The sequence below is a fragment of the Porites lutea genome, chromosome 3 (genome assembly GCF_958299795.1).
Source record: "Porites lutea chromosome 3, jaPorLute2.1, whole genome shotgun sequence".
Lineage (NCBI taxonomy): Eukaryota > Metazoa > Cnidaria > Anthozoa > Scleractinia > Poritidae > Porites > Porites lutea.
This window is the reverse complement of record NC_133203.1, coordinates 923491-943490: the sequence shown is the minus strand read 5'-3', so window position 1 is coordinate 943490 and position 20000 is coordinate 923491. Positions and strand designations below refer to the sequence as shown.

Below are 20000 nucleotides of genomic sequence, written 5' to 3'. Positions count from 1 at the left end.
ATATGATGTATGTTACCGTTTTTTTTTTTAATTTCTCCCTTTCTTGTGTAGCTATCTCAGACCAGAAACAGCACAAGGAATCTTTGTAAATTTCAAGCGTCTTTTGGATGCCAATAATGGAAGACTACCATTTGCTGCAGCTCAGATTGGACCTGCCTTCAGGAATGAAATTTCACCTCGATCTGGTCTTCTAAGAGTGAGGTAAACTAAGATGCAGTCAACTCTTTCTTAATGGACTTTTCATCAAACAGGCACCTTCACAAATGAACAACCTCTTTAGAGGAGCACCTAGGTAGACACCACCTAATGTCCAATTAATAGACATTTCATCCATAAAATGGGCACCTCCAAATGATGACGAGCACCTGGTGAGACACCACCTTTTGTCCAATAATTAATGGACATCTGTCCATTCAAACAAGCACTTCCAAAAGATGAACACCTCCCAAAATCATCAAACAAAGGGAGGGACTGATCAGATCTGGACTGATCAACATTTTGTCAATGGGCCTTATTTCTTATGTGAGCAAAATGCAAAGGTTTGGCCTTGTTTACATGGGAGTGATTGCTACAAAGGCTACAGTTTCAACAGTGTTATCATTAGAGAGGGTTGATTATATATCATTTTAACTATTCCTTACAATTTTAGTAGATCTTATTACTGACAAGAAACTGTATAGTTCTAACAGCAACATCTTGTCATTCCATAGTGGTTGCAACTCAATGCACATGATTTTTCCAGGAATGCTTTTCGAATTTATGATGTTATTCGTCTTATGATAATATATGCTTATTCCCACTTTTTTTTTATTCAGAGAATTCACTTTGGCTGAAATAGAACATTTTGTTGATCCAACTGACAAGAGTCATCCTAAATTTGAAAATGTGAGCTCCCAAAAGGTAACTCTGTACCCTTCAGAGAACCAGATAGAAGGGAAACCACCCCTGAACATTTCACTTGAGGATGCAGTCAACCAGGTCAGTGGTCTTCTCTTCCTTAGATGTTTCTTTCAGATCTTGACATTATGTTCCAGTCCAGACTCCTTTTCTAAGACTCTAGCCCTTTATCAAAAGTTTCATTCTTGTCCACCATGTGACAGTTATCAGATCTTTCACTACCAATTTCTTCTGTCATTTTAAATTAAAATGTTTTGGTTAGTTCAAACACTTTATCAGAAACCTTACTTAAAAGAATTCTTTCCAGAAAAGACCTTATGCATAGAAGAAAAACAAATGCCGAGGATTCTTTCTCATTTCTGCAGATTGATATTGAATACCAGGTGATTCAAATTACTTAGATGACATACTTGAGCTGTACTAACTTCATTTGAGTGTTCTGGTCCTTGTCATGTCCTTATTTAATTACCTTATTAAATGGAAGCTAAGCACAATAGAAATTATCAGGTCTTTCAAGGTTACCCACAGTGGAATCTATCACAGCTTCCTAAGGGCTTGTTTACATGGAGGTGGGGGTCCCCAGGTAGGTGAGGTAATCCAGGAGGGGTCACCCCACCTATCATGTAAACGTGATCAAATTAAAATGAGAGATTATATGGACAGGCAGGCTACCCCATCTAAGTGGGTTACCTCACCTACCTGGGGTCCTCCATCTCCATGTAAACAGGCACTACGTAATGCACAATGGAATTTCTATTAAGCTCCATTAACTTAAATAGAGGCCGTGTTCAGGGTAAAATTCCGACAAGCAAGATAGCCTTGAAACAGTGACATAAGACTAGAGGAAGTGGGGACAAAGGATATAACGATAGGCTAAATACCGACATGGACGTGGCCTACACCTCAAAGCGCCAAACAAACGCATTTGTAATTTAGACTAGGGACATACTTCCCCCCCCCCTTCCCCCAGCCCCCTCGGATAGCCATTTGGCTCTCAATTTCTTAACCATTGCTTCAATCTGTTTACTTTCTGACGACAGAAAATCGTTAGTACCCAGACCATGGGTTACTTTCTTGGCCGAGTGTACCTGTTCCTGTTGAAGGTTGGAGCTGACCCAAAGAAGATCCGCTTTAGACAGCACATGTTTAATGAAATGGCACATTATGCTTGTGACTGTTGGGATGCAGAACTTCTTACCTCCTATGTGAGTGTTAATTTTGTTGTTGTTTTTTTGTTGTTAACACTTTCGCGCGTGTGTTCTTGTAATTGCATAAGGAGCCAGCATTCTGAAAGCGATAGCTTTTCGCAAATAATTCGACAAGACCAAAAACCTTCGTAATTGCCCTTTGTGCCTGCGACTCGTCCATAAAAGGATATCGCAAGTTGTGGGTATATTTAAATGCTTCTTGCTACAAAAAAACCTTTTAGAAAAGGAAAAGAAAGTTGAGGGTTATTTGAAGGTCTTTTTTTTATTAGAATGCTTTTTATCAATTTCAGAAATCCTCTGGCTTTGGTGCATTTGGCACAAAAGTGCTAATTAGGAGAACTTTACGTCGGTAATACTACACAACCCCTAGCACCTCGCATATAGTTCATGGCAATCCAACACGTGCCCTGGTATCGTAGGTTTCTTAATAGTGTGCTTAGTCTTTTCGGTGTTTCGTATGCTTCGTTTCGTGCCCCAACCGTCTGCCTGCAGCTTTGCATTAGTTGTCAACCAGGCGCTTCCCGTTCTTACCAACTTGGGCTAACTCCTCCATATCTTATTAGTAGTACAGGCATTGTTTGCAGAAGGCACCAGTGAGAATAGATTACCATATTTACGTCCCCTCATGGAGATAAGATCAGCCACTTCATGAGGTCATCCACTTTTTGCAGAGGAAAAGCATTACCTTCTTGCCCAGTTACCTGAAGTCCCTGAGTACTGGTCCAGCTATGCAGCCTGCCACTTTGAAGACCAGCGCCCCACCAACTGAACTTACCCTTTCGTGGTTGCCATGGTGATGGATAAAAAAATGATTGCTTGTATGTTTCTCTTTATTACAGGGTTGGATCGAATGTGTAGGATGTGCCGACAGAGCCTGTTATGATCTCTCAGTTCACACAAAAGCAGCAGGTGAACGTTTGGTCGCCCAAGTCGATCTTCCTCAACCTGTATCCTTCCAACCGTTTAGGTTGTAGACTGTTTCCATTTTAAACCAAGGTTTTCTTGCTCTTTAATGGTTGCAATCCCCCAGTAAAACCATGGACCCATCACGTTGAGGCTGGTTTTATTAGCCTGCGTATCAAGCGTTTCCGTGCGGTTTCGGAGCAAAAAACGAGGAACGAGATTTTCGGTTTTGGCCGTGTGAAAAATGGAAGGACACACAAAGACCGCGCGAAAAATAGGGCGAGTTAAAGAGCTCTTGCTCCATTTTTCGCGTGGCCAAAACCAAGAATCCCGTTCCTTGTTCTTTTTCGGTCTTTCTTTGCTCCAAAACCACACGGAAACGCTTGCTGTGCAGGGTAAGGTTCAGTACAAGATGGTGATTTCTTGGTCCTTTCTTCCAACATCTTTCAGCCAGTTTAATAGGCACTTTAAAGTTAAACGGTCACACGATACTAAAGCACCTTGCCAGAACGTAAATGATGTAGTAAGACAAGAAAAAACGTTGAGATCATCTAAAATACTAATTTTCTTTCATTTTAAGGTTCTAAGGTTTCGTTTGAGTTCCACTGAGGTGTTTCCGTACTATGTGACTATTAAGCTACAAGGCGCTTTTCCCTTTCCCTCCCTGTTCTCATCCGCCATTGGTGTAAATCCTTCTCTGTTCTGATTAACTGTTTTTGTTTCGGCGCGAAAGATGAATCAGTTTATAAACAACCTTCAATCTATCGCATCGTACCTGAAGGATGGACGCTTAGGTCTGCCAATGCATGGTCCTCTGACTCAATGCAAGCTTTGCAGAGCATATAAAAAGGGTTTTATAATTATGCGTTTGTATTAGCCTTGAATCGTGACTCTTTAAGGAAATGGTAGACATGGTAGAGGTCGTCCCTGAAAAGCCTACCATTGGAAAAGCTTTCAAGAAAGAAGGAAAAATTGTTATGGACTATCTGGCGCAGATAGACAAGGATAGCGTGAAAGAATTTGAAGACAAACTTAATGAAAATGGGTGAGAATAATATTGAATAAAAAATTACTGTTCTCTAGACTTGAGAATCTGACACTTTTGGGTACCGAAAGAGAATTCAGATTGGGAGATGCGGGCGATATCTCTCTCTCTTTTTTTTTTTGTTTGAAATTCGTTGTAAGTTTTTTTTTTTAATTCTCCTAGAACTTTTTCTTACGGCACCAAAGTGAGATATCCGTTCGAGCAAGGTGCGGACTTCATGCATGTTACCCGCTTGAGTAGCCAATCAGAACACAGGATTTGCTTATCTTGTCCGCTTAAGGAACCAGCCATTTAACAATAAGCAATAGAGTAGTTTTCGGTCAAACGCCTCAAACCCAAATCCAAGGTTATTATCCTGGCCAATTAAAAAAGGCTTAAATGCGGTAGTCACCAATAAGAATTTAAAGCAAATACATGTACCCGGCAGTGAAAAGACGTCTTGGAGCGAATGATAATTAGTTTTGAGTTTTGTTCAAGTTACTGCTGATTAATAGAGAAGCTAACGCGAGGTTGTTTAGCTTATCGCCGGCGGGGTGGAAAAAAAAACCAAACAATCAAGAAATTGTTTTTTGGCATAACGAAAAACCATTCTGTACTGCTGTGTTTTACTGATATTTTTTCTTACTCAGAGAAGCAACCATAACTGTAGATTCAAAAGAATTCATCATTCAAAAGTCCATGATCAGGGAAATCAGACGATACCAAAAAGAAGTCCATGGTAGGTGACGGACAACTGAATAACGTCCTAAGTTTTAAGGATAATATTTAAGTGCTGAGGTGCATATTATGAACACTTGTCTTTAGATGTCCGGTGTATATTTGCCTAAAAAATTACCTTACCAATAGGCCACTTCCGAATTCCAAAAACCCTCACTTTCAAAATGAGGCCAAGTTCACAACCTTTCTTGTGGAAATGAGTTTTATTTGCATGAGAATGAAAAATCATTTCCATATCAAAGGTTGAGCACCTAACCTCGTTTTAATACAGAGGCCCGGGGGATCTCGGAAATGGCCTATTTTAGAGCCTTATTTTCTAGGAGGAGTCTGATTAATTCAGTTGTGATCTCTTAGTGTGACTGTTCGTCATTGCTAGATCGTGACTCTAATCGAATTGTATGGTGGGTAACAACAGAAAAAGTTGCCCAAAAGTAATAAAACGATCGGCCGGGGGAAAATGCTTTGATCTTTTGTCAAATTCTCTCAACTAATTCTTTAAAGAAATGTATGGAATTCAGTTTGGAGAATTTGTATGTGGAGGAAGTTTTTATCATCAGTGTTATTGAGTCATGTATCCTTGTGTTTTCTTCAGTCCGTGACGTGGAGCCTCACGTGATAGAGCCATCTTTTGGAGTGGGGAGAATCATGTACTCTGTCCTTGAACATAACTTTCAAATCAGAGAAGGAGACGAACAAAGAACGGTATTGTCCTTTCTTTACTTCTTACCCTCTCACAATCTAGACCTTGTGTATATCTATAGCCAGTGACACACGATTTAACTTATTTGATCAACAATAGTTGCAGCTCTTGTTGAACGGTGTATCATCCCATGCTGAATGTTACTAGCCTGAGTGGGAAGAGGAAGGGGGAATGTGAGCGTGCGATTGCGCGAGGGGCGCGCAAGGATGGGAAAAATAGTCCCCATCCCTTCGTCGTTTAACGCCTACCACGCAGGCCAGGATGTTACGAACGCCATTCAACATGTTGAAAGTTGCTGAACGAGAATAAAAATAGGCTACTATTTCATGTAACGAGTTGCAACGACGCCTAGCCTACGACAGCCAGTCTTTAAAAAAAAAATGGATTTGTTTATACAACTTCAAAAAGCTGCAACATCTTTTGCTGTGTTAAACTATCCTTGTTTCACTGGTTGCAACACAAGCATTAGCAAGGGCAACATACCCAGTCACAGTAAGCAACGTGTGAGAATGAAGAAGGGGTATCTTGGATAGAAGGTGTAAGAATAGGCTGGGGTGGGGTGGGGTGAGGTGGAGGGCTGAACGGACACTCAAGTAATCCCCTCCCTCATCACCTGGACAGGCCAGAGACTATCAATCCGCATCATTTTTTTTTTCGGGGGGGAGGGGAAGGGTTTGGGGTAACTTCTTAACACATGAGAAGCAAATTTTATTTAAGCAGTTTGAAAATGAATTATTGAAGGGAAGTAACTGATTAACAAGGTTTTATTTCTTGTTTAGTGGCTGTCTTTACCGCCTGCAGTCGCCCCAGTAAAATGTTCTGTCCTTCCACTCAGCAAGAACAAGGAATTTGTTCAATTTGTCAAGAAACTGTGTAAGTAATCCTGTTTTTCGTTTCAGATTTGAATTAGTAAATCTTGATGCATTTCCAGTAATATGAAGGTTCTTAAGGTTTGAGTCTACTTGTGCGGGAAATGATGACCGCGCAGGTGCTAAGTCCAAGTAATAGCTCTTGGTCTTGAGCTTTGTTCTGTGAGTACTTGGGATTAGAACCCATGCTCCCCTCCTCAGACCCCTTCTAATTTTACTTTTTGGGTGGACAGAAGCGACCACCGGAAATACGTCTGGGTTCGAAGGGTACTGAAAAAACCCCATCTCCCGTTCTATTCTTTGTTCAGATGAAGTTTTTGTCAGAAGGGGATAACAGGATTTTTTTTTATTGCCAATAAGGTTTTTAAGTTATCCCTTTCAATTCGAAAAAAACAAAATTTCATGCGTTTTTCAAAGATTTTTCTCGTAGTTGCGTTTCACAGTTTGGCATGGTAAACTGTTTGTTCAAGAAATTAATTTTTGTGAATTCTTTGCATCATGGTCTTAGCTCTCATTTCAATTTTGTGTATCCTCTCTCTTTTCTTTCTTCCCCATTTCTTCAGCCGCCTCACTAACAGAGCTAGATATTTCCCACAAAGTGGACGATTCAAGTGGATCGATCGGCCGCCGTTACGCGCGTACAGATGAGATTGCCATTCCATTTGGCATCACAGTGGACTTTGATACTGTAAACAAAGAACCACACAGTGCCACTCTACGAGAAAGAAACTCTACTCGTCAAATACGAGCCGAGGTAAACGATTATTGCTTAGTTTCAAACCAAGAGAGGCTGGGTACGAGTCTGTTTATTATGGGATAAACAACACGAGACCCATGTAGTCAGAAAGAGCACATTGAGGTTAGCAACATTCTCAAGTTTGGTATTTATAGGGCCTATATTGAACGAGATACAGCCATTCGAAAACTACAAAATTTACTAAGAAATATATAGACGTTCGGACGGTGTGTCCGGCAATCCATATACATCTCTTATTAATTTTCAAGTTTTTAAATAGGTGTTAAATTTTGGCCCGATCGACACCAAACTTGAGATTTTTCCTAATTTCAATGGGCTCTTACTAACTATGTGGGTCTCGTGTTGTTTATCCCATAATAAGCCGACTCGTACCCAGCCCTCCTCGGTTGTCTTAGCAACACTTAACTGTTTAAAATTTTTCGCTCGGGAACGTTCAACCGTAATCAATGCCAGAGATTTGAAAGTAGTGGGTAGTAGCTTTCACTGATTGGAAGTCTACCGTCTGACCGTTTTTCGTTTTGTTTTTGTTTTGTTTTTTTGTTGTTGTTGTTGTTGTTTACAAACGTTTGCTGACGCCGTTTCTTTTGCTTCAAAATCTGGTGTAAGCAACTTGAGTTTTTTGTTTCGTGGCGGAAACTTGAAATAACCATAACAATTAACAAAAGGAATTGTATTTTGTTTTTGTTTAGATTGACGAGCTTCCGTCTATAGTCAACAGCCTTGTCCGCGGCAAAGTCACGTGGCCAGAAGTGGAGGCCAAATATGGTCTTTTCGAAGGACAGGAGACTGGTGCCAAGTAGGCTGGTCAAATATAACTGCAATAAACCAGTATCTAAGTGGCTACTTAGCTACTTAACAAATGAGCTGTCACTACCCCAGCTGAGGAGAAAAAGTATCATTTAGGTAAAAAAAATTCAGGAAGCTGAAAAACGAGCAAAGTAAGAATAGATTGTAAGGACAGTTGCTTAGCAACTGTAATGACACACATTTATCTTGCCCAGGGCCAAAAATGATGAAGAGGACAAGGATCGGATTTTTGCCATACTCTTTGGAAAAACCGCCAGAATGTAGCCTTCGTAGCTGGGACACGGCTAGATTAGAGTGCGCAAGTGCTTTCCGAAGGCCAATTCGTCTCGCTTCTTTACAGCCGAATTCATTCCAAGGATGCTTGTGTGGTCGTTGTTTTGTCAACAGTCACAGATACTTACGCTGACTTCACCTGTTGATATTAATGTGTTGACCGGAAGTGCATTGGTTCTTACCACAAACGATTCTTTGTTTCATTCGTTTCAAATTCGAATAACAAAAACAATGTTTGTAAACAGTCTCCTCTACCGCCAGCTACGGAGGCTGCCAGAAATTCTTATACTCGATTGGTTTTCTTCCTTAGAATTCGCTTTTAAGTCTATACCTTTTTTTAATAGTATGGCAAGAATTCCCGTGATAGTGCCCTTTATGGTGCTTTATCCGTCAAATATATTTAAAAAATTAAAAATAAATATTGAAATCGATACCGGACTATCTTTTTCTCCAAACGTTTCCTCATCACGCATCCTGAGTTCCTTGTCTGGGATGCCAGCCTGTGAACGTACTGCTTATATCATGAAGGGTTAAGCTTTATACGGAATGAGACACGAAAAACTGGCAAAGAAAAAGGAGAAAAAATTACCTTGATTTATCGGGTATCATGTATTTTTTTGGGACCTTAATTGGGGTATTAGGTACGTTGCAAGCAGACTTGTCTCTCGAGACCTGGATAGGGAACTCGCGGGCGAGGAAAAGTGCATTGTGTCGAATTGTGGCTTCGCCGGCTCGCGCTTCGCCGCAAAATTTTCCCCAAACTCGCAAAAGAGAGCCTGCTCCTAGGCTACAGCAAATCCAGGCTATATGATAAATAGATTAAGGAAACCCTTATGGAAGCCATTAAGGATGCGTGCCCTATAACTGAGTTCCGGTAAAAGTTCTCGCTACGTGCGCGTGGGCGGGGACGTGGGGTACACATAAAATAGACTTGCGTGACCACGTGTGCTGGTCTGGTTTATTGATCTTGGCAAATTAGATCAGACATGACAACAAATATTGAAAACCGTAGCCCTTCGCGCGGCAAGCAAACCGGAGATTGACCGCTGTGACCACAAGTGTGCATGTGCGTGGTTTGTTGTTGCCTTTGCTCTCCTCAAGAAGAACAAGATCTACAGGTGAGAGGCAAGTAGAAATTTTAGAGATCGGGTGTAATTGTACGCAACAGTTTTTTTGAATAATCGTAGAAAAGCTGGTCATTTCTGCAAGTTTTTCTGCCGGCCTAGAATCAAATGAGCAAGAGTGAGCAAGGTAGTCAGCGATTGGGAATTGGGAACACATGTGTATACACAGTATTCAGATGTAAACAATTGGAGGACGCCTTTTTCTTTGGCTATAAAGCATACTCGTTTACTTTTTAAGACTGTACGAGCCGTGATTACCCCGTAAAGACCATAAATACGGAGTTCTATGGAGCTCTCCACGTTCCCCTAGAAATCCATATGTCAAAATGACAACTCATTGTTCCTAATGAAGCCGGCTCAGATCAGGTAATATGTTGAATGATATGTGTGCGGAAATTCCGTTTCTTGAGTCCTTTTTGAAAAGAAATTGTTATAATGAGGGAACAAAAACAATTGAGATTAGTGGTTTGAAAGTAAATAAATAATAATTTCCGGAGATCTTGTCGCGGGCGCCATGCACGGCTGGTACACAAATTAATTATGTTCAGTTCACCTTAAAATAAACATGGCGATAGTGGCTGGTGGGTACGTTTGTTTTATAAATACAATATAATTGTCCATCTTTTGAGAAGACAAAAAAAAGTAAGGCTGCGTATCGTTTGTGAAGTACATGCAAACAAACTGGTTCGTGTTTTGCGTAGACCCAATTTTAAGAACGTACTTGACGTATTTTGATATTGAAAAGCTCGAAAAGCACATGTGCATGCTATGTTTGTAGTTGTGCGGAAAGCCTCTCCGGTTAAGTCAGGAATTTTTTTCAGCTTCCTTTGATACATAATTCTGCGTGCAGCGAGACCCGTTTAATATACGACTTGAAACTACTAGGAAGACAGAACAACAAAAGCGCGTGTTGACGGCTCTTAATATTTTCGCCTTTTAATATTTGTAATTAATGATGGCCCTCCACCTTGGCGGTATCTATTAAGTCGTATCATAAACAGTTTCAAACATTCTTTTAGCTTTGAACTACATTGCTTTCAATGTCTCCAATGCTCTAGGCGTAGTTATTTGATATGGTGGAATTTTGAAACTAGACTTACTCATCCAGAGCAGTTTATGTAACCATTGTTCACTGTTATATTGCCTAGGGAAGGGGCGGGAAAGCGGTTCACCGGGGCTAACAAAGGCATATGTTATTTACGATTTTCGAAAGGTTCACAAAACTATCAATGAAAGAAATTTCAAGAATGGCATGAAATTTGGACTGTTTATAGAGAGGTAGTGAATGCAAAGCACTTCACAAACTCTGTGAGAATTGAAGGCCCGAACGACCCATATCCTCTGATCAGTGGCTAATGCCCACGCATAGCTCTCCCCGGTTATACTTTCAAACTTTTTATATTTGTCTTTGAATTTAAACCAAGCTCCACTAGATGACAGTATAAAAACAGGGTTCAATATACTTATCATTCGTTGTTTACAGCAGTTCTCGTTTCTGGTAAAAGGCCAATACCATTGAACGCTCCTCAATTGAAGGGGAGGAGATAGTCGGATTTGAACAGGGGCTCGAAATAACTAGCATAGTACAAAAGTACCAAACTTTTGCTTGTAGCCTTTATTAACCGAAAATTTCAAAATAGATTAAATTAAAAGTTCAGTTGATCTTTGTGAGAAACCTCTTGATGCATTCCGCCAAATACATTTTAACATCTTTGTCAAGTCCATAGGCAACAAAGATTAGTTTAAATAATGGGGAATTCATAATAGCAGAGCTGGAATTAAATATAGTAGAACGACACAAAAAGTGTGGCAAGGCTAAGGAAATGAACTTTAGTTCGAATAACTAAGGTCATCCGTATAACCTCCACCCACTTGTAACCGCTCTGTGGTAGTAGCCAACTCGAAAGCTTGGCTCCTTTGGCTGTTACACACTTTTTTCCTTTGTTATGTTTAATTCAGTGTATAGTTAGCTCTGTTTGTACGTCTTTTTTTTCTTATTGTTGTTGTATTGTAATTGAATAAGTGTGAATAAATGACCTTGAACTTGAACGAAAGAAATGAAAAGCGGGGGTCATGTAGTGTCGCGCGCCCCCCAAAGAGCAAATATCTTCCACTTTTATGGTCCTAAAATATTCTGTCTTTACGTGCTGTTTTGAAGCTAACAAATGCGCAAACGTAGTACTGTTTCTATAATTTACGCTGAAGTGTTCGTTTTCGTTGAAAAAAAATCTAGAACAGTTCGGTGACTTACATAAGCTTTTGAAACTTTTCTTACGACCTTCTTTTCTTTTCTTACCATCAAAAGAACAGACGTTCTCTTGTTGCGGTCCATTGACGTCACTGAAAGCGGACCCTTAAACTTTATATCAATATGGGGCTTTAGAGTTAGGATAGCAATTTAAAGTCCTTTAGGTTTCAAACAACTTTCGCTGACTTGACTAGCAAAATTTCTCTGTTGTCAATATGTTAAAAATTCAATTAACTGTTTTGTGTTAGAAATCCTTTTCGACATGTTGCATGCAGAAATGTGGCACGGGCGATTGACTGAAGTGAGAAAAAGCGCACGAGGAACGCTTCGTTGCGCGCGAGGAATTCTGGTCTATGGCGTTGCTGGGTTAGAGACTTTTTTTTCAAAATTAGATCACTGTAAATTTTTATTAAACAAAAAAATTGTATAACCAAATGAAATAAAAATTACAAAATAAATCAAAATAAAAAGTAAGAAGAAATAATTAAAGTTAAAAAAGGGAGAACGAAAAAAAAATAAGATAAAAATCATTAAAAGAAAAGAAATTTTTAATAAAGATAAAAATAATTAAAAGAAAAGAAATAAAAAAAAGATAAAAATAATCAAAGAAAACAAATTAAAAAGAAAAAATAAAGGAAAATAGAATGGAAAGTGTCTAAATTTCACCAAAAAAGTGCAAAATTGCTATGGCGTTAGCGGGCCACCATACCAATCTCTTCTTGTTTGTGTATGTATTTGTTTCCAGACATGAACACTCTAGACAGCGGATCTGTAACGTTTACTTTGGAGAGAAAACCCGAACATCATGAGGAAAAGCCTGTCTTTGTAGTAGACAAGGAAGGCCGAGATCGTTGGAGCAGAAAAATTGAGTTTTTGTTCGCGTGCATTGGTTTCTGCGTAGGATATGGAAACATGTGGAGATTTCCATACATGTGCTTTAAAAATGGAGGCGGTAGGTATCGATAGGTTTATTCACAAAAAACACAGTACGTGATAAATTTCTAAGTGGGGAAGAGATCGGAATGGAGGCCGAGTATACTTTTGGGTTCTGGTCACCAGTGGACGGTTTTTAACCTACGACGCATTGAAAGTTTCCAGGTGAGGAATGGAAACGAAAGAAAGGAATCGAAGCCGAGTATGCGATTAGCCTAAAACGGACGCGTTTCTAACATTCGAAGCATTGAAAACGTAGAAAAACTTTTAAAAGGCTGGCAGGAATAAGTCATTAAACAAAATGATTGAAACTATGAGACAGCGCAACAAAAGGAAACTCCCTTCATATTTTTCACCGGCTTGCTAAACAGCTTAGCAAAGCTTAAGAAAACTCTCAACAGAATTTGCAAAGCAAAAGTTACCCTAGGCGCAGTTTACCGTCCAGTTGTACTATTGCTTGAATAGAGAACTAACTTAAGTATTTTTCCTCAGTACTGATGTTAGTGATGGTCTTTTTTTGTTTCTGCAGGGGCATTTTTGATTCCTTATCTACTCTTTCTGGCATTTGGAGGGGTACCGATTTTTTTCCTTGAACAATGTGTGGGACAATTTACTCAGTCAGAACCAGTGCACGCCTGGAACAAGCTATGTCCGTTACTCAGAGGTAATTTGTACCCCTCTTGCCTTAAATCGCTATCATTTCGGTTTAAGTGGCTGACGATATTTACTATGTTGGAGAACTGCATAAAGTGGCAGATCCAGGGAAAGGGGCCCGGGTGGGGGGGGCCGGGCCTCTCCCTTATTTTTAGACCAAACTAAGGCCCGAAAGGCCGAAAACACATTTTTTTTTTAGACTACCCCCCTCCCCCCAGTTTTCCCGAAGGTCTGGATCCGCCACTGGCATGTACTAAAACCTGAATAAGTCTTGCCTTATTCTTTTCTTCCTTAGGAATCGGCTTTGCAAGCATCGCTGTCTCATTCCTGGTATCAGTCTACTATAACGTAATCATGGCGTGGTCTCTGTTTTACTTCTATCAGGCTTTCAAGAAGGATATTCCATGGGTGGGATGTCATCACCCGTGGAACACACCAGACTGCTATGTCTACAACGCTTCAAATCCTAATGCATCCGGGTCTTCCCCCAGTCGGGAATTCCTCGTGTAAGTTGTTCTAGGCTAAGCCGCTTACCTTCTTAGGCCACTTTACAGATGCGTGCTGTGTATCCTGGCCTTTGGGTGAAAGTGAGGCAAGAGATTCCTTGTTTTGTCTGTTTGCTATTCCGATTTTTATCATGGTAATGCGATGGAAAAAAAATTGCGGTCAGTGAAATTTCTGCTTGTTATGAGCAGTGTTTCAATCAGAGACTTTTTACTCGGGCCGTAAAAATTAAGGATCAAGATCATGCGTGTCCTAGAGGCTGGCGAAATATCGTCACGAAGCAGCGAACGACATAACATGCATGCAGGACGGTGTGGTAATTAAGATTTATTGTATAGGTGGTTTTAAAGAGACTGCACAATATGGGAGGAATGGATCGCTGGTCCACAAAGCGAGATTGAAGCTGGACCAATACGCAGTCGTAAACTAAATGTAATTGAAGACCACGTAAATGGATGTCCCGTCTCCGACATTCTCAAATGCTCTTCCTAATCCTTTAGGGGGACGTTCTTTGTCATTATCAGGGTTGTTTATTTTATCAACAGAAAGGAAACGCTGAGGATTTCAAGCGGGATTGATGAACCAGGCTCTCTCAATGTACCTATTACAATCAGCGTGTTAGTGGCCTGGATATTAGTTTATTTCTGTATATGGAAAGGCGTGCGAACGACTGGAAAGGTGATCACATGAAGAATAACTTGGTTTGGCTTGGCATTAGTTATAGTTGCTCCTATCCACCCCTGAGTTTACTTGCTTAGAATACCATTCATTTCATATAGAGGTAAAATTTATACACGCGTACTAATACGTGCATACCTCGAAGACCACTGATTATTCCACTAAAGGTATGCACAGAAATATCCTAACTAGAATCTGATACATTTCTCGCCGAGAAACTCACACGGCAACAGGCAATTTGTCTCTATAATTTATCCCTATAATTGATTAATTGAACTGAGTGCGCATATTGCAATACCCCTTTGAAAAATGCTGTAGAATTCGCTCTTAGCCCCGGTGCAACCCTTTGGGATGTAAATGACTCCACGGGGACACCAGCTTGCATCAGAACACGTCGTTAAAAAAACCTGAGGTCGTTTTGGTATTATTTGCAGGTCGTGTACGTAACAGCCACAGCACCTTACGTTATCTTGGTAATCTTGTTTTTCCGAGGGGTCACTCTACCTGGGGCTAAAGATGGACTGGTATTCTACCTTGTTCCCTCTTGGGAGAGACTCGCAGATCCAAAGGTACAGTATTGACTAGTGTTATTTGCCATTTAAGAAAAGACAAGGGAATTGGGGCCGAAATGCGTCCCACAATTGATTCTGGGCTCGTTACTGGAGACGCGCCGGTCAGCTATTGGCCAACTTTTTTCCTTGTCTCTTGTAACAATCCCAAAAGTCTTTGCGAAACTTAACTCGGCTCAGTTTCCTTCTGGATTCTAAGGTGGCGGGTGGTTGTCAGAGGTATCTTTAGCTGGTGAGATCCTAAATCTCGGCAGTATCTCTTTTAATTAATTTTTCTCGGTGTACGATTTAGTTCTGAACTGGCCATGGTAAAATACACTTTCAATTGCTCCCATATGTTGAAGGAGCACGTACATTGGGACTGAGGGGCGAGAAAGGCCCTGGGGACCAGGAAGGTAAGGGAGAGTTTATGGGATCGTCTGGGCTGGGAGCACGGACTTCGTGAGACCAAGTTGAATAATGCCAAAACCACATAGAAGTTGCTCTGTGCCTTTCAGAACAGAAAATTACGCACGTTCCCCGTAGCTAAGGAATCCCATAAGCGCTCGCGGTCACTCTCGATCCCAGGCTACCCAACGGATTGTAGGGTACAGAGTATAGAGTATAGAGTGACTATTGATGTATATAGTCCGGCCAGTAGCTAATGAATCAGTTGTTTTGTTTTGGAAGGTGTGGATTGATGCAGCGGCACAGGTTCTGTACTCCTTAGCAATGGGAATGGGTGTCAACCTGACATTCGCCAGCTATAATAACAAGAACAATAACATTCTGAAGTAAGAGCAGCCTTAGCAGTCTTTACGCGCCCTTTTCAAAAAAGCTGTCAAAAAGTATCGACATTTTTTTTATCGCTATTTTCTATTTTATCCAGGGACTCCCTTATAATTTCCATCACAAACTGTGCCACCAGTGTGTTCGCTGGCTTTGCAATATTTTCTATTTTGGGGTTTATCGCTGGGCAGCAAGGAAAGAGCGTAGCTGATGTAGCATCACAAGGTACAGGCAGCTCTTGTTTAACTTCGTAAATATTCGGAAATCTCTGAAGGCTTCAGATCTTGTTCGAATGTCTTAGGGTTATGCGCTTCCTGAAGAAGATATGCATTGGCTCTCTATTTTTCAAGAAGCCTCTCTATGTACGTTTAAATGTGACCTCAGTATACACAACTTCGTTATTATAAACTATTCTGGCATTTTGTCTGATCCTAAAAATCCTTAAGTGATTATGTCTTTGTTGTTTTTTTGAAGGTCCCGGATTAGCGTTTATAGCCTACCCAGCAGCCTTAGCGGAGCTGCCTGTCCCTCAAGCTTGGGCTGTGCTGTTTTTCTTCATGCTGATTATGTTGGGTTTAGACAGTCAGGTAAATAATATAACTAATACAAGGGGTTAGATTTTAAGGGAATTATAGTTTGGCAGAGGATGGAGTCAGTGAGCGACCAAAATAGGCCACATCCGAGTTCCGAAAACCCTCACTTTCAAAATGAGTCTAGGTGCACAACCTTTCTTGTGAAAATGAGTTTTATTTGCATGAGAATGAAAATGATTTCCATATCAAAGGCTGAGCACCTACCTTCGTTTTGAAACAGAGGCCCCGGGGAAACTCGGAAATGGCCTATTGGATTTTATCTGAGTTGTTACGACTACTGGTTGTATCCCAATCCCCAGGGAAAAGCTAACAGTTTATTTTAATCACTCTCTACTTAAATGTACCGGAAAGGTCTGTTGCTCAAAGCTAAGCATTTTCGACCGCTCGAATTTCATGGATTAACAAAATTTCTTAGTTAAATTCCTCACTCACGATCACTTTTGTTGCTTTTTTTTTTCAAATCACATCTCGTATTTTATTTTAAATAGCTAATCAAGTTCTGTATTTTTCAATTTTTTTTTTCAGTTTGGTCAGGTGGAAATAGTTGCTGCATGTATAATCGAGCATTACCCTCGAAAGTTGAGTCGCTATCGGGAGCTTGTTGTACTTGTTATATGTGTGATACTCTTCCTGCTTGGTCTTTCTTGTGTGACTGAAGTGAGTTATTGGAAATGATGTTTTAACGAGAATTGATCAGTATCGCTTTGATTATTGTGTTAAACATCTTTGTCATTTTCCAAAACATTTCGTGATGTGTACTGTTGTACCTCTCATGTTTTTTTTTTCTCATCATCATCATCATAATCACAGCGTCATCATTGTAATTTGTGTTTTTCACGGTTTTCAACGTCATCATTATCATCATTATCATCATTAGCGTCATCGTCGCCGTCTTCATCATCATTAACATCATCGCCCATAGTACCATCCTACATTTATTAAAATTAATTGGTACGTGCTCTGCGATGTGTCGATTTAATAAGTGAGCCACTTTCTTCCGTACAACACGCTTAGAACTGGAATACTAGGCCCGTTGGCAAAGTCGCTGTTTCTTTAAGTTAATGCCTGAAAAATGTGTGCTTGACAGCATAAATTTCTTTTCCTATTTCACAGGGTGGTATATACGTGTTTAACCTATTTGACTCGTTCTCAGCCGGCTTATCACTTCTGTTCATTGTGTTTTTGGAGCTGATCGTCGTTGCATGGATTTACGGTAAGTTGACTTTGTTTGGATTCATACTTTCAGATGAGTGGAAAAATTAACTCGTGTGAATTCCCCTAGGAGCCGAAAGATTTGCACGTGACGTGGAAGACATGATCGGGCATCCAATCTCCAAGTGGTGGTTGATCTGCTGGAAATATGTTTCACCACTTATGGTTCTAGTAAGTACACAAATCTAAAACGTTTAAAATAATTATCATGCATTTGGCCTGAATAGTGATTCACTTTAGTTGCCTTTAACCAGCTTGGTAGTCTGTACTTGTAGGGGGGGGGGGGGGGGAGGGGAGGGGGGAGGGGTGTCTTTGGGCAGAGAAGTTTGGTAAACATGCGTAGTGCGATATTCTGTAACATTCTGATTTGGTTTTGTGTGGCATAATTTACTATCACTCTATTCTTTCAGTTCTTGGTGAAGTTGCTGAAGCTACTGGGTACTTTGACTTTTTTGTCTTCCGCCAATTTCCATTTTTTCAGAATTAACAAATTGAATGCTTCGGTACCATAAACACTTACGCTCAATATAAAGCCAATCAGATTAGGTTCTCTGAGATAAACTTCTTTTTCTACGCTCTCCCGAAAAAAGAACCCCTGATCGCAGGCAGATTATTCAGACGTCGAATATAATGCTGCCGAATTTAACTCCATTTGTTGTAATTAATTATTCCCAGTCTCTAAAACAACTTGTTATCCAATATGGATACACAATGTAATAGTTTCTATATAATTAATGCATTATTTTTGGCACATGTGACGAGCGACGTCTGAATGAAATGCCGAACCAAAGTCAAATCTTCCACTGTTCAAGTGGCAGATTCGGCAAAGTTGTCTTTCATTTGAAACTGGCGAATTTAATTGATTCAGAAGTTGCATCTCACATGCTGTTAATTCTCGAATTAAGCTCGGCACATGTGGAATTGGACGTTTGAACTGGGCCTAACTTTGGCTTATTCTTTATTTAGGGTATACTGCTGTTCAGCTTAATCAAGTCTTCTAGAATCAAGTATGAGGACTACGTCTATCCCGCCTGGGGGGAGGCCGTAGGGTGGATCATTGCCGCAACGTCCATGCTGTTTGTGCCTATCTTCATCGTGAAAACTATTGTAGACATTTATTGTTTCGAGAAAGGTGGCACAAGCTCCGCTCAGGTAGGAGTTCACAGTCATCTCGCTACCACACCATCTTGCCACCAACGAGAAATAGACTCGCCTCCAGCGAATGACTCTGAAATAACTGCCACAGCTTACTTACATAGTATTATCCACCTACAGGTGGCGAGGTGACAAAGTACCTGCATATGAACCAGTTTTGTCCTTGCCTTTAATTTACCACTTTAGAAACGTGAAAGAAACTGGGTCGGGTTAACTTTCGTAAAGACTTCTGGGACTATTTTAAGGGACGGGGAGAAAATTGGCCAATAACTGACCTGCGCATCCCCAGTAACGTGTTCCAGCCCACTTCTCGTTTCTAAAGTGGCGAATTTTATTGTGTTCGGGAGTTTCTATTGACTCTTCTTGGTTTTCTTACTTTTTGCTCGTTTTCTTCCAAAATTCTTAAAGCACTTCTGTTGAATCTGGGGTATAAAGCATACGAATGACTTTCGATGCCTGCTTAAAGGTGATGTTACACGGGACGATTCGCAACGACGATTTTTAGCGAAACACAGCGTTGCAATGCTACACCAATGTTGTAACCATTCGAAACAATGTCGCGACAGTGTTGTAACGCTGTGTTGCGCGAAAAATCATTGTTGCGAATCGTCCCGTTTAACATCACCTTTGGTAACAAGCTTTTAGACTAGTTAATCACGGCGCGTGCGCATCTTAGAATATTACTCCCTGTCCTTATATCTTTGAGCGGATTATATGCTAGGCTAAGCTTTCAGCATACTTATACGGAGATGTAAAAAAGAGAGACGAGGACTTAATCCTTTAAACCTTAAGAGTGATCAACATCAAATCTCTCCTTGTAATAGCAATGCTTTGCAAAACAGAGTGGTCATGCATGATCGCACAAGATGTATTTACTTGATATTTTATCAACTTCTCTTCACTACTTCTATAGTAAATGAATAGGGGTGACAAACGCGCGAGAATTTAATTTTGATCTTAGGATTTAAAGGGTTAAACTTAAGCCTCTGTATTTTCTATTTTCCTCCTTTCCTCACCAATCTAGGCTTCTCACGCAGTCTAGGAACGCTATAATTGAATTTATTTTTAGAAATACTTTTTTGTCTTTCAGACACTTCATACGGCCATATTTGTGCCCAACGAATTCAACGCCATGGAAATGAAGCATGTGGAAGGCGGCATTGAACCACCGGTGTATATAAGTAATATGTAACTAAATTGCAGTCGAGAGATGACTGGAATCTTGACCGTTTCTTTCACCTGATGTTTGCTCTTTGATAACTACTACATATGGAGCGTTCTTGCGGTAAAAATCCAAAACGGAGAACTGAACTGGCACATTCACGTTTGCATTTTGCTGTGGTGGCATACTATCAAAGTTTGAAATGGAAAAGAAAAAGAACCGTT

General features: G+C 40.4%; 2 protein-coding genes across 2 annotated transcripts in view; both read left to right on the top strand.

The window, feature by feature from the left end:
- LOC140930120 (glycine--tRNA ligase-like) overlaps positions 1–8588 on the top strand; it is a 13324-nt gene extending 4736 nt beyond the window's left edge. The window contains exons 8-17 of the mRNA XM_073379785.1: positions 52–201; positions 816–978; positions 1938–2102; positions 2945–3052; positions 3908–4053; positions 4683–4771; positions 5363–5472; positions 6250–6343; positions 6903–7093; positions 7786–8588. Coding sequence (XP_073235886.1) covers positions 52–201; positions 816–978; positions 1938–2102; positions 2945–3052; positions 3908–4053; positions 4683–4771; positions 5363–5472; positions 6250–6343; positions 6903–7093; positions 7786–7896 — 1327 coding nt within the window. The 3' untranslated portion in view covers positions 7897–8588. The remainder of the gene's footprint in view (positions 1–51; positions 202–815; positions 979–1937; positions 2103–2944; positions 3053–3907; positions 4054–4682; positions 4772–5362; positions 5473–6249; positions 6344–6902; positions 7094–7785) is intronic.
- Positions 8589–8999: 411 nt separating this feature from the next.
- Positions 9000–20000, top strand: part of LOC140929250 (sodium- and chloride-dependent GABA transporter 1-like) — an 11477-nt gene continuing 476 nt past the window's right edge. Inside the window, exons 1-14 of the mRNA XM_073379055.1 lie at positions 9000–9294; positions 12294–12500; positions 13011–13145; positions 13431–13641; positions 14185–14317; positions 14752–14886; positions 15556–15659; positions 15755–15879; positions 16129–16241; positions 16773–16904; positions 17361–17460; positions 17530–17630; positions 18426–18611; positions 19705–20000. The exon at positions 19705–20000 is cut by the window's right edge and continues 476 nt beyond it. Coding sequence (XP_073235156.1) covers positions 12296–12500; positions 13011–13145; positions 13431–13641; positions 14185–14317; positions 14752–14886; positions 15556–15659; positions 15755–15879; positions 16129–16241; positions 16773–16904; positions 17361–17460; positions 17530–17630; positions 18426–18611; positions 19705–19806 — 1782 coding nt within the window. The 5' untranslated portion in view covers positions 9000–9294; positions 12294–12295 and the 3' untranslated portion in view covers positions 19807–20000. The remainder of the gene's footprint in view (positions 9295–12293; positions 12501–13010; positions 13146–13430; positions 13642–14184; positions 14318–14751; positions 14887–15555; positions 15660–15754; positions 15880–16128; positions 16242–16772; positions 16905–17360; positions 17461–17529; positions 17631–18425; positions 18612–19704) is intronic.